At 41.2% G+C, this 14,856-nt stretch overlaps 1 protein-coding gene across 2 annotated transcripts in view; it reads right to left on the reverse strand.

Moving 5' to 3' along the window:
• Positions 1–459: 459 nt before the first annotated feature.
• The window catches only part of LMO1 (LIM domain only 1), an 81,371-nt gene continuing 66,974 nt past the window's right edge, over positions 460–14,856 (reverse strand). For both annotated transcript variants that reach the window (XM_050954573.1, XM_050954572.1), the window contains exons 3-4: positions 5,664–5,789; positions 460–914 (exon numbers count right to left, since the gene is read on the reverse strand). In XM_050954573.1, the coding sequence (XP_050810530.1) occupies positions 809–914; positions 5,664–5,789 (232 nt within the window). In that variant the 3' untranslated portion in view covers positions 460–808. The remainder of the gene's footprint in view (positions 915–5,663; positions 5,790–14,856) is intronic.

The raw sequence follows: 14,856 nt of genomic DNA on the forward strand, positions 1-14,856 counted from the left end.
ATATTGAAGAGATACTGTATTATCTGGTCAGCAGGGTTCTTGGTCATAACATTGCTCTGTCTGAACTGACGTGCTTTCACTTAAAAGGGGTCTGTGTCCACAGATACCATTCATGGTGAACAATTAAAGCAGTTGTTTACCACAGTCCTCATGGGGATTGACTGGTGATGCAGTGAAGATTCCCCAGCTATCACCGCCACAGAGCTCATTTACGCCTTTTCTACATGACAGCAATTGTGGAGACCAAATGTCATGTAGTTCAAGCAGAGGCTGAATTTCAGAGCAGCACTTTCTCCCCTAACTCTTGTAAGTTTTTGTGGTAGTTTAAACTCTTGCCCGTTATTTTATTTCATGAGCGTTCCAGGGATCTGTGTAATTTTTTAAAAAAAAGTATCTGGTCAGCATCAAATGCAGGAAACACAAGCCCCAACTGTATTACAAATAAACCACAACTTAAAATGACCAGGAAACATTCATAATTTTTAATTCACACCAGTAATAAAATTGCATTACATTTTTCATAAAATAAATGTTCCAGTTTATATACAGAAATCAGACTGTACAGAGCCCTCCCCCAGACCCCAAAAAACTCACAAACATACAGGCAATGCAGTGCTCAGCTAAGCAGGCACAACTGTACATCTAAATTTGTAACTGCTTTGTGTTGGTGGCAGGAAAAAAGTACTACAATGTATATAGTCCTTTCTGGACCAAGAATTAAAAAAATATTGCAGGCAAGCTGACAGACGCCCCTCACTGCTTGTGTGGCTGAACGTCCATCCCACAGTGCTTCAGCAAGCAGGGATCGTTATTGAACTTGGGACTCAAAACTTCCATTCAGTTGCCCTTCCTCATAGTCCATCTGACACAAGATCATGTTGTTCTTCAGGAAAAATTTGTCTCCCACGCAAAATCTGAAACATAAAAAAAAAAAAGAAAAAAAGTTACACGTCTAAATGTTAATTGGCATTAACCAAGTGGCAGTACACCAAGGAAAAGATGACAGAGGATTAAAGTCTAGAGGTAGCGGATGCCCAGATGGAAAGGAAAGCCCAGATGGAAAGGAAAAGTTAACTTCATTATGAACTATACTGACCGGATTGGAATTTAGGGAGGCAGGATATAGTGGATAGGGCACTCGACTAGGAACCAGGCGACCAGAGTTCTATTTCTGGCCTTGCCACTGATCTCTAAGAGACTCAAGTCACTTCACCACCTTGTTTCCCTCTCCTACCTTTTGTTTGTGTTGTCTAGTTAGACTGTAAGCTCTTTGGCGCAGAGGCCCTCTCATACTATGCATTTGAATACTGCCTAGCACAAGGGGCCCTGATCTCTGTTGAAGCCTATAGTTCAGGGGTCGGCAACCTTTCAGAAGCCGTGTGCCGAGTCTTCCTTTATTCACTTTGATTTAAGGTTGCGCATGCCGGTAATACATTTTAACGTTTTCAGAAGGTCTCTTTCTATAAGTCTATAATATATAACTAAACTATTGTTGTGTGCAAAGTAAATAAGGTTTCTAAAATGTTTAAGATGATTCATTTAAAATTAAATTAAAATATAGAGCCCTGCCCACCCCTCCCCCCGGACCGATGGCCAGGACCCGGGCAGCGAGAGTGCCACTGAAAATCAGCTCGTGTGCTGCCTTCGGCATGTGTGCCATAGGTTGCCTACCCTGCTATAGATACTACCGTAATAATCAACATGAAAAGTGATGGAATAGATCCCCAAATAGACATGAGCTTTCAGACTTCACTGAAACCAGGAAGCAGACAGGTTGTTACACAAAATGTTTTAAATGTTCTATGGTATTCAAATTTCCAGGTGAGGCAGTGTTTACACTAATTTACAGGCAGTAAATGGCTATTAAGTCCTTCCTCACCCCCTTATGTACAGTGCTGAACAATAAATAGAAGTTTTTTGATGGATGGCTAGACTTGGTTAACCTTTATCTTCATGGAATGGAGCATGAAGTTCTCTGTCTACCATGTAAATTTTTCTGTTTGTATTAAAGTTGACAGAGACTTGTGATATTTAACAATTTTATTTGATCATTAAGGTCAAAAAAGTTGCACACAATATCTGCAAGGTGCAGTTTGACAGCCATTAGGTTCCTCACACCTTTTGTTTGCTATAGATGTAAAAGTTAATCTAGAATTTTAGGATAATACACACGGTGCTCTTCATTGATCTCCCACTCAAGGGCAGAGTCTGACTTAGCACATGCTAAGTGCATGACAACAAAGCAGGACATAGGCAAGACAGCCTCAGTGTCCTAAGCCAATCCCCCTACTTCAGGGCAGGTACAGGCAAAGCTGGTAGTGATGCGGACAGCCAGTTCTGAAAGACATATATATGGTGCACACATGTCCAGCCAGCCAGGAACTGGCAGACATGAACTTTAAAGAGGCAAAAACATTAGCCAGGAGTTCGGGGAGAAATATAGGCCCTACACAACATGAAGCCCACGGAAAGAGGACAATTTTTTCCTCAGCAGAGTCATGAAGCCTTGAAAATGTGCCCCTACTATGTAGGGTGACCAGATGTCCCGATTTTATAGGGACAGTCCCAATTATTGGGTCTTTTTCTTGTATAGGCTCCTATTACCCACCCCTCCCCCCACCCCCGTCCCAATTTTTCACATTTGCTGTTTGGTTACCCTCTAGTCCTGGTCTGGAATATGTTCTAGGCCTGATACTCTGTGGATAACTAGAGACTGACAGCCTGCTATCAGACTGGATAGTCTGAATTATAAGAGGAGTGTTCATCTGTATGAGATCTACCAGATTCAAGCCTCTCCAGCACCTCATACAAGTTTTCCCCTAATGGATGCCTATAGTCAGCTGATGCCCCGCTTAATGTGGCAAGTCGGTATGGCAAAAACCTGTGGCTTCCACAGTGCGCTTAATTAGTATGGTTCATTGTGTGATTTATCTCAGCACCCAGAGTCTCCTCTCCTAGTCTGCACCTAAAGCCCTCTTTATAATAGTCTGAAATTCAGCTAGCTAACTTTTAACTTTGTATTCCAGATAAGAAACTGCAGATAAGCTGCTTCTTTAAGAGGAGACTCCAGTTAAAGCAGCATTGCACATATTCTCCTGAAAGTCACGGCCTCACCAATGGATTTGCTGAATATACAAAGTCTATTAGCCAACATTTTCCAGACTGCAACTTAATACACAGCTGCTGACTTTCTGCTACTTAATGTTACTTAAACTGTGACCATAAAACCCAAGGAGCAGGAGTACAAAACAATGTCACGCCACCAGCACAACTATAGCACAGTCAACAGCCGCATTTTGCCAAATCTAGCTGGGGTCTACAGCAGCAGTAGGAGAGCTGAAAAGATATTCGTAGGGTGTGGTTGAGTGTGGTTCTTTGAAAATCAGGTGAAAACCAGGCATCGTGGGGTCCCATGTTTGTCTCTCACAATGTGCTCAATTTACAAGACAAAGATGTTTTTCTCCAACTGCCAGCCCTGAAAATTCAGCATGGACCCAGCAGGAAGTGGAGTTTTCCTTCTCATTCACAACTACCAATCAAGATTTAGCAGGCCCGCGTCACACCCATAGTTATGCCTGTGCAAACCCAGCAGTTTTCTGGAGGTTGATGTGCGAGGAAAAGGGAACCCAGCCTTCACACCGTGAGTGACAAACTGTTAGAAAAACCTATCTTACTGAGCCAGTTTCATCAGGAATCAGTGAGACACGAACATTGAACCCAGGATGCCATTTTTATAAAGTGACTTTCAGAATAGAACTCACCATGAGAAAAAGGCAGGTGAACTGCCTGAAACATCTTAGGATATTGATGTATTAAAAGAGTACAGTGATAAAAAGAAAATTTAGTAGTTAAACAGTTACCATCCCTTAAAAAAAAGCAACATGAGTTAGGCCCAGGACACATTTTAGGAATCAGTGTTTTTGATGTGTGTTGGAGCCGATAGCTGTTGGAAATATTTCGTATCAACACTATTAAATAAAGTATCATTTTGCCTTAAAAAAAACCCCTCCACTATGCTAAGAATGGAGCCTGGGACTCTGAAAAAGAGTAGGGTAATACCAATGGATCCCAAAAAACCTAAATGAGCACTTTGCCTGTGAGAGGCTGCTCACTATTATGAGTTTCGTCTCTGGGGAAGGAGGTGCTGAATTCCTGCCAGCACAGTCACAAAATGGATAGGTCTGCCAATGCTTTCTGGATAGCAATAATGTATATCAGAAACATATTAAAGACAGAATTAGAAATAGGACTATGCACCAAAATACTGGGAAATACAGTTTGTCTGCAAGAAAGTACGCTCCCTGTCCAACACACCAACCACTAGATGTCACTATAACCTCAGTGGAATAACCCTATTATACTGGGGACAGCTTGATTTATTGCAGCTGTCAGTATTAATAGGAAGGCATTCTACCCCCAAACAAATACTACCAGCTTTGTGTTTGATACAGTGCCTTCAATTAAAGCCACCCAAACTACATACCGTGTGTCTGATTCTCCTCAGACATGCACTGCTGGGAGTCGGGTGTAACTCCACAGACTTCAACCAAGTTATACGGATATAAAACAAGCGTGAGAGGGAAGTCCTGTATTCTGATATGTTCTCACAAATCTCACATGAAAACTAGAAAGGAGGCGTGAGCATGTGTGTGTGTAAATATCACATAGATACAACCCCATATTGACTGAAATTCCAGAGTAATTGAAAGTGATGTATCTTATTTTTAAGTGAAATATCAGGTATGTTAACTTGGCTTTGAAGTAACATGCTTTTCTCCCACTGAGCTTACTCACTCTTCTTTTCCTCCTTTTACCACGTCCCTTCACAAATACTAATTTGTGGTTCAACGGGCAGCCTAAGCAAGGAGGGGCAATTTTAAGAATGAACACATGCTTCAAAAAGGGAGACTATGTTACATTTAATGCACTCAGCTTCCAAGACAAGAACTCAACCTTCCGACAAGTGCACCAAAACAAGAGAAAAGCAAGCCCTGAAGTCTTTGCACACACACACCCCATTCAGTCTTTTATAGATACCAATGAGTCAGGCTGAACCCATGTCCTTTCACTGTACACTTTGATATGTATTTCTCTCTGCATCTTCCAGTCAGGTGTGGTACAGCCTCATTTAAAACTACCCCACAAGCAGGCCCTATTGCTTATGCAGTAAACTGAAGAGAGCACTTCATAGTCTCCAAAAAGGGTTTAACCTAGAATAGATTTCTCCTTTGTACCCTCCTCACTTCTGAGCCTGTCAGAAGTCTGATTTAAGTAGCTCTAAGTAACTTGTGCAAGAGAGGGTCCTATTTCCGTCTATGGGTGTTCAGCAAACAGGCTAGATGCTGAAAGACCTCAGAAGCTGTTCATTCAGCTGCATTACAACTATTTCAGAACAGCTGTCTAGTGCTTACTGTGCCTGGATCTGCAGTCCTTGCGTGTGTGCGCGCGCACACACACACTCCTACCTCCCTTGGCTCCGTCCTCGAAAAGATTGCAGGACAGACCCAATCTATGTAGGCAACTACAAATAAGACAACCCAGCTAGTGCTAGCAGCTTCTCCGCCTCAGAGAGGTGGCAAAGATCAAGCAGATTTCCTTGGTCCGTTGACAAAAATTAAAAAAGTTTGTGGGTTTTTTAATTTCTGTAATAACTGTGTCCTCACCTCTGGTTGCAGAGTTGGCAGGCAAAGCAGTCCAAATGGTAAACATTATCTCTGGCCCTCATCACCATCTCAAAGGCAGGGATCAGTTTACTGCAGGCAGCGCAATTCCCGGTGGTACCAAAGAGCCTGCCAAAGAAGCACAATCATTAGAAGCCATTTTAATTAAATGGTGGAAGCACTAATTAAGTGTAATTAGCAGTATCAAATACTGTATTGCACCAATAAATAGGAGTTGCAGTATCCATTTCGCTGACCAACCAGTGTGCAGGAACTTGGGATAAAATTGCCTGCTGAGAAAATGCCAATTGTCAAGATGAAACTTCACTGAGTAAATTAGCCCAAGGCTCACAAGCCATCTAATGGAGAAAGGCATTAAAGACACTTTCAGTCCTATTTTGCGGCTCATGTGATTTCAGTCAAAACAAAACTATTTGCAAGGTTTTATCTCTGAATGTTTTGCTTCCTTCCCCACCCCACTCAGCACCCATTTGCTCTTCATTGTTACCTAATGGAGGAATCCAAGCTGATGACAATGAGCCAGTTATAAAGGGTGAAACACAGTAGACTCACTAACTTTACCAATGAAGAAAAGTCCAACTTACCTCCTGTTTTAAGGAACACACACTTATCTAAAGACAATTGGCAATAATGTTTTACAAAGCCACTTAATAAATTTTGCTAAGACCTCCACCCTCCTCAACCTTCCTGGGAGCCAATTAAGAGTCTTACACCAAGGCATAAACAGTACATTCAACAGTTCACTTCAGCTCCTCAGTTCTTGAAGATAGCCCTTCTGCACCGGACGTTTTGCCACTTTTGTCATGGCTTTTGCTATCTCCCTTCCTAGATGTCTGCTGCTCTTACAGCTCCCACAGGGAGACTAACCAAGAGCTACCACATCATCCCCGCCAGCCCTTGGACAAGTCCCTGAAGACCCATGACCCAGTGCCACTTCCTGGTGACAGGCATGACAGCACTTCTAAGTTAGAGCTATAGGAACCAGTTGGGGATGCATGCAACGAATCAAAGATTTGAATCTTAAACTGCAAATAGTCAATATACACTTGTTACTTTCTGTTTAAGAGAAAGCGTGTGGAAGGCACCTTCTTTCTGCTGATTGTTAGTTTGACATGCATGTAAACATGCACATGTGTGTACATCCTCCTAAACATATATTGGGCCTAAGGTCTGTATCAATTCTTTGGAGTTGGATCTTGTTAATGCCAGTATTTACTGGTTCTACCAGTACAAAAAGGCAAAAAAGCATAGAGAGAACTGTTTGTAGCCTGGTAGAGGAACACTATGTCTGATTTCTCAGCCTACAATTTGCTGAACCAATCAATGCTACTGATCGCTGGACAGTAATCACTGAAGTGTGATAAGATCCTCAAGATAACCCTTCCACTCTCAGGCTCCTGAGCTATCATGTTAGCTTGTTTTTAGCATATAAAAAGTCTTACTTCTTGTGTCAGATGTTAAAAGAGACACCCATTACTTTTCTGTTATTCTTGGCTTGAAGGCCACGGGACTGTTTTCAGTGAGAGGAGACTAGACATTTGTGTCTGACACTTTACAAAAAAAATAAAAGTCTATGGTACAGTGGGCCAGTTAAAATAGTACCAGACACACAGCGATGTAAGATCTAAATACTCTTGCCCTCAGACTTCACCAAATTAGGGCTGGAAAGCCTGTACCGCAATAGACCAAGCAAAATGGCAAAGAGTTTAAATAAGTCTTACAAATAAACAAAGCAAATGGAAACATTCAGCAAGGGCAGGATTTTGGCCTGCTCTTATGATAGCAGGTGAGCCAGCCCTTCACTTTCTTGCATGGGCTCCCTGCATTATGGATTAGTGCACGTCAGAGAGAGAGTAGCCTTCAGAAGGCTGCTGCGCCCAGTCCTACACAGGTGGTCAGGGACACTGCAAGAAAGGGCGTGTCTTATTATGGACCAGTAGCAGACCGGAGCAAGGGTGGTGATGCCAGCAGTGGCAGCAGAAGCTCACAGTTCCCTCCCTGGAATGCTCCTGGGCTAGCATAGCTACAATGTCCCTCATTCTGGATGGGGTGCCAATTTATAATTTAGCCCCAAATTTGTATTTTCTGATTCACAGTCATTTTACTTGGCAAAACAGAATGTCTCTATCACTCATTGGTGTAACCGTCTTCCATCGTATAATTAGAACACTCTTAGTACAGTCGCAGCAGTCAGTTTCAATTTCTCTATTTGATAGAGAACTAGCAGATTAGGAGAACAATGACATCTGCATTTTTTAAATATCCAAAATCACAGCAAACGTTAAAAAAATCACTTAAAAATAAAAATCAAACCCAAGCAAAGCAGCCCAATACCTTAGGTAAAGAGAATAGTGGAAGTTAATCCTAAATTTGTTCTGTGCATGATGCCACTATTCTTGTGAGCATAAAATATCCATTATTCATTAGCATCACAGTTGTGTGGAGCTCAATCCAGGTTAAATAAAATAAAGGGGCCCCAGACAGAGTTATTTGCATTGTTAAACAGGCAGTTTTCTTCACCCTTCAAATAGGATACTTCTCTACATGGAAATGATGGGCAAGTTTGGACAGATGTTCACTTAACTATTTAAACAGTTTAAGAAACATGAAGATTGTATTTGGCACAGGATTCACCTGTCTCTTTTCAGGGGTTGGGGGGTAAACCAAGTGTTAAACAGCTCTGAATGTTTGCATACGAGCTACAGTTCATGTTTTGTCCAGCTGAAATTATGTTGCCTTTTAACGTCTACATAAACGTATCTTCCAGTTTTTCAGTGTGCTAATCTTGTTCTCTTCCATTAAGTTTCAGACTGCTCTCACCTCTCTTCCCTAACATATGAACATTTCACACACATTCTAGCACTTTCTAATTTTAATCACTTCTCAGGGAACGAAGTAAAGCTCTATATAGTCACTAAAATTCTCAAGCATGCCTGACTTGTAGCTCAAAGATCACAAGCTTGGAGGAAGTGCAGACTGAGGCAAAGAAGAGACGCATTCTTCAACTAAGAATTTGGTCTTTGTTTTTTGGCACGTCCAGCTGCCATGCTCCATACCTCCTCACTTGGAGATCACACGAGGGGCAGTTTGGATTTTTGTTTTTTTAATTTTGGGGGAGAACTCCCTTTCACCATCAATACTTCCCATTGTTTAGTTTAAAAAGAAGCCACAAAAAAGGAAACACATACTCCATCCTCTGGATGCATTCGCCATAGCAAATCCAATCTCCTCTCTCTCTCTCACACACACACACACACACACACACACACCCCCCATAAGATCCTCAATATTCTCACTGGCATGACACCAGTGGGGGGAAAAAAGTCAGAGACAAGGAAGGTATTTTTAACCTTTTTAAAATTCTTTAAAAAGTTAGAAGACAGCAATTTTTAAGTACAGATTTATTCTCTCTTATGTAACAGAAGGACCTCCCCAGCTTGTAAATAAGCTTAGACTATGCAGATTTAAAATTTAACACAATTAAACTTATACCCTGTGGTAGTAATTATGCTTAATGGCTCTTACTCTGAACTTAACCATGTCTATTGTCGTCAGCCAATCTGAAAGCAGGAGTTTAGCCAAGGACAATTTTCTGTAGTTTATAGGCTCACTAAAATCCAGCTATTCTACATTCCGATTAGCTGTTGATGTCATTGTGTATAGTAAAAATTAAAGCTAATTGGCACACAGGAGCAGCAGAGAATATGAATGAATTGAGGGGCAAGCGGGTAGCATTCTGTGGAAGTGCTATGTAACTGCTGGGAAGCGTCTTTTTATTTAAAGACTTAGCTGCTTGTAACAATAATCTTCTGTACAACATTCTGGAATTTAGCAGCTCTGTGAAAGTACCTTAAACTGACTAAATGTATGGTAGGGGCATAATTACCCAGAGTTCACCTTTTCTTTAGGGTATGAGTGAGGGGCTTATATGGTGAGTATGTGAAAGGGATGGACTTGCCTAAAAGCGACCATCTCCTCCATCATTTTAAACACATTCTATATTTCCAACTTTCATTCATCCCTCATGAACGAACATTAGATTTGTACCCCCTTCCATGAATCTGCCTTCTCGCCCCACTCACATTCATTTATGGTCTAAGCTATATGATAATCTGCACCTCTGTTTCATTATCTCTAAACCTACAAATAGTATCTACAAATGTATTTCTAAATACCTAGCAATACCAAGATTGCCCTCCATCCTGATATTTGCAAACCAACAGCAAGTTAGGGGCCAGAAAACTCTCCTTTGAAAAGGGATTGAAAAGACTGGGGGCAGCTCACTTTAGGAAAGAGATGGTTAAGAGGGGATATAAGTGTATATAAACCACAAAATGGGATAGAGAAGGTACACTGGGACCTTCCCTTTTCCCTGCTGTATAATATGAGAAACAAGGAGGACATTCAGTGAAGTTAAAGAGGCGGCAAGTTCAAAACAGATACAAGAACGTACACGTTTTCCACACAAAACATAATCAGATGGCGATAATTATTGTCACAGGATGTTGTTGAGGCCACGAATTTAGCAATATTCAAGAAGGGACTGGACATGTATATGGATACCAAGAATATCCAGAGTTATAATAGTTAACAGAAGCAGATTTTAGAAGAGAGAGTGAACCTCACGCTTAAACCAATCACTAATAACTAGGGATTAAGTGGTTTCAGTATGAGGAGTCCATTGCCTACCATACTAACCAATATGGTCTCATTTTTAACTTGTACTCCTCTAGCTGCTCTGTAACCATCTGCTATTATGTTATATTTAGATTGTCATCTCTTTGGGGGCAGAGACCATCTTTGTTTTTGCTTGTACTGCGCCTAGCACAACAGGGTCTATGATTAGGGCGCCTTGGCACTTCTACAATACAAGTGGTGGTGATCGTTATAATAAAATTCTTGCACCTTCCTCCGAAGTATCTCACGCTGCTGCTGTCTGAGACTGGATACTGGTTTAGATGCACCCTGGGTCTGATCCAGTGTGGCAGTTCCTATGTCCATTTCTCATACCTTGAATTCATAGTCATGCGAAAGAGCCCTGTTCCTACCAGTTCAAAACATTCCAGCAAGTTGGACCTGAACAACTTACATCAGTGTCTGTCAACTGCACGTGGCTGACACAGATCGAACAACATACATTTATCGTGAGCTGACAAAATACTGAGTATGCAAATAGCTGTAGAAAAAGCTTAACAGCCATTTAATATGATAAAAATGTAAAACCAGTTCTAAAATGCAGAGTCAAGGCTGAAGGATGTCTCTAATCTGTCTTTGTGTGGGTTATGGACGTAACCTGCTCCCACAAAAACTGCATATGGCAAAAATCAGATAGATATTCCCTCTTCCATAATCACTGCTTGGCATGTGGTAAATACCTGTTGGTGAGTGCACACTTCTGAATACAACAGAGTCAATGCTACGTGGAAAGTTGTGTCCATTGAAGGAAAGGAGACATATTTTGACATTAATGAAGTCAGTCAAGTTGTTCTTTCATGATGGTTTCTAGTTCAGTTCCAGAGAATGTACATTTTATGCCAGAGGGTTTATTACTCATGGACAGCTAAACTGAAGGAGCTGAACCAGCGTAGTATAAAAAGCCCTCCACTTGGGTGGCCAACTGGCATGGAGACTACGGGGCATAAATGTCAGGATTCGTCAAGGGCACACATCTTCAGTTGAACAATCCATATGAAAAGTATTTATTTTGGGTCTTTTGGTCCCTCCCTCCACATTTTAGAGAGTAAGAGATTTACACATGGTATGAAGCTGTCCCACCTGGTGTCAGAATATAAGCATCATCTCCTTCAAAAGCTCCAATCTTCCTACAGGATAACTGCTCCAATTGACATTAAAAACAACCTTGGCTTTCACAGATGCTGTGTAAATACACATATATGGAGCCAAGTTTTCTTAGGAGAGTTTAGAAATATTAATAGGAAAGTTGCAAGTTTGAAAGCGTTCAAGGCAGGTCAGTACATCAAAGCCTACAGGGATTAGTCCACCCCCATTAGTTTTGAAAAATAAAATTAAAATCAACGAACAAACCCAACTGCAATTTGTTATCCTGGAAAGTTCTGGTTTGCATAAGTGAAAGGCCTTCATCTCCGCTACCACATAGGAAATAATCTTTGCTGTGACAATACAAAGTGTGACAATGTGGTTGAGATGCACCATCTTTTGCACATAAAGCTCAGCATTTACTTTTTCATTGTCAATCTGTCTAGGTACAAAACAGTTAGAGGCAGGGAAATCCCGTGCAGAATGCCTCAAAGTGGTTAAGAATAATAAAAGTCAGTTTAAGAAACTCTATACCATTATTAGGATCTTCAGTAAAACCCAAATTTAAACCACAGTCCTTTCTGGCCATGCTGCATCTTTTTAACAGAAAATACATTTTTGGATATAAGCAGGCTGACTGTATCCCTTTAATAACTGCTGCTGATGTCCATATATGCCGTATATTTATTGAAAAAATAAATAGCACCCTCTTTGGAAGACTTCCCAGTTTATCGAGTTCTTTCTGCTAATTAATGCTCCTGAACGTAGCTTCAATGACACCGTTGACAGATGAGCTCAAGTTTTGCTAGTTTGAGTGCACACACTGGAACTTTCAAAGATTGTGCTTGAAATGTGGACCTGTAGTTTGGCCATTTGATTTGGTGCCACCATCATTACTTACATGTGGAAGTCTAGTGAAAGCAAGGCATTGCTGTGCATGCTCTTGCCAGACAGAAATCACATATTTTTGAAAATCAAAGACTCACTTTTCTTAATCACTAATAAAAATACTGTACATTTACTGGATGCAATAACTTTCATCCAAAGGCATCCTTAAGCTCTTTACTCACAAACTGAAATATAAACTGTATGTGGTTATTACTGGGGCAGAACAAACCAATGCTGTCCAAAAAGCTGGAGACAGGAAAAGGTGAATGTTGAATCCAGCTGGAAGTAGGAACTTTTAGGCGGGAAAAAGGCACTACAGCTACCTAAATTGGAATTTGGTTAAGACACAGAGTAAAAAACACCTCTCTCTTTTGCAAATATGGTCTTGGGACCATTAACAACCAGACAAGATGAAAACCCCAGTTTGAGCTCCCATTCAAAAGTTATGATAAGCAGAACGTCACCCCCCTAGTCTATGCTGAGGCATTGGTTCCGGGGGAGGGATAGCTCAGTAATTTGAGCATTGGCTTGCTAAACCCAGGGTTGAGAGTTCAGTCCTTGAGGGGGGCCATTTAGGGATCCAGGAAAAAAAAATCTGTCAGGGAATTGGTCCTGCTTTGAGCATGGGGTTGGACTAGATGATCTCCCAAGGTCCCTTCCAACCCTGATAGTCTATGATTCTATACCAATTTAGGGCCTAATCAAAAGCACACTGAAACCAGTGAAAAGTTTCCCATTAACTCCAGTAGGAGCTGGATCAGACCCTTAGAGAGAAACATGCCCTCTACTGATTCACCATAATTTCTTTGTGCAATATTTGAGCTTCCTTTGGAGATACCCTCATTTAAGTCCTGGCCAGGACCAACTGTTTTGTTTATCAAATTGTGATAAGTTCCTAACAAGTGCTGGTACGTATGAAATATGCAGAAGTCATTTGGTCTGTTTCTATCATACTGCGTTTCATTTTCCTCCGATTTATGTGGGTGTAATTCAGGAAGAGCTCCATTTAAGTCACTGGAGTTGCACTGATGTAAGATAGGAGAGAATCAAATGCATCTTCCAAAAGCGCCCCACTGAAAATTCTGAATTAAGACGGCAGTTCCAGCAAGAAATTCTGAGCAGGGCTCACAGAGACTGCTTGTGTGCTCCAAGTTGGTGGATCTTCAAGTATGTCTGCAGATTAATAAAACAACTGGTTTTTGTATTAAACAAGCAGTTTACAAAGAAGCACACTGTAAGGATTTCTATATCAGGAACAGTGGTTTCCAACAGAATTTGCCTATTCAACGGAGACAGATAAATTAAAGATGGAAAAGATAGCCATCACGACTGTTAACCAAAGGGTAAATACATTGTCTAAGTCAATGTATCTGGAAATACATTTGTATGTAGCTGGAGATTGATGTGGGATTGCAAGGATAATACTTAAACAAGTCAAGATCTGATTTCATCTTTCAGAATTAAAAAAGGAAGAAAAAAGTGCTTAAGGAAACATGAAGTTTAACAAATGTTCTTTTGCAAGCAATGACGACAGTTTATCTTTTGAAACAAATGATGAGGATATGGTCTGCTAAGAGTTCCTGAAGCACATTTGAAAGATGTCCTCAGTGACTCGGTCAAAATGTATTCAGTGCAAAAAGCCCACTGCCTTATTTGACGCACTGGATGGCAGCCCGCTCGAAAGCAGTGTGGGCAGGTCAGGAATATACAGAACCAGTAGAGCTCCTGCCACTGGGCTCTACCCCACTCAGAAGAGGAGAAAACATTCACACTAAAAGGAGCTAATTCTCATGCCAGTTCCATGCACTGGTCACAGCTGTCCAGTTAGCAGGATAGCACTTCTTCCAGGAAAGATCTAGGCATTATGTCTATTCCTGTCAGGGGCTCCAAAGAAGCACAGCACTGAACAGCCCAGAAGCCACCGCCGAGTTCTGAAGTGCAGCTTCAAAAGTTTCCATTCATGAACGAGCAGAAATGCAACTGAAGCAACTTGCAGCATGTCGTCTAGTATTTCTTTAAATGTACGCACAAATAAGCACCACGGCCAATGACCATGGAAAATGCACCATCTGTTTCACACTAGTTGGCCAGAAAGCTAGGGTTTCTGGTGCCACCTACAGTAAGAATCCCCATTGGAAGTTAATAGATTTGTGCTCCAACCAAGTGAAGGGGGAAGCCAAGTCCACTGCTAGGAGTTGTTTTACTAATCACAAAGCAGCGCATTCTCAAACAGCTCAAGCTCCCCAGTGGATCTCAACAGTTACAATATCCATTCAAAAAGGCCCTCTATCCTTTATGTAAAGCCTTTGGGACACCAATAGAGTACCTTTTCTCTGTCCACATTTATAGATTCAAAATTGGCTTGCTTGTTAGCTTTGTAAAGACTTTGTAACATATTTAGTGTACCAAATTCCATTATTTGACAGTGCTCTCCTTGGAAGCCACATAATCACAGTAAGAGGCCAGTGATTAATTCTTTTGATAGTCATTGTAATACTTTAAGTCACTG

This window comes from Gopherus flavomarginatus, chromosome 5, assembly GCF_025201925.1.
Source record: "Gopherus flavomarginatus isolate rGopFla2 chromosome 5, rGopFla2.mat.asm, whole genome shotgun sequence".
In the NCBI taxonomy this organism is placed as follows: domain Eukaryota; kingdom Metazoa; phylum Chordata; order Testudines; family Testudinidae; genus Gopherus; species Gopherus flavomarginatus.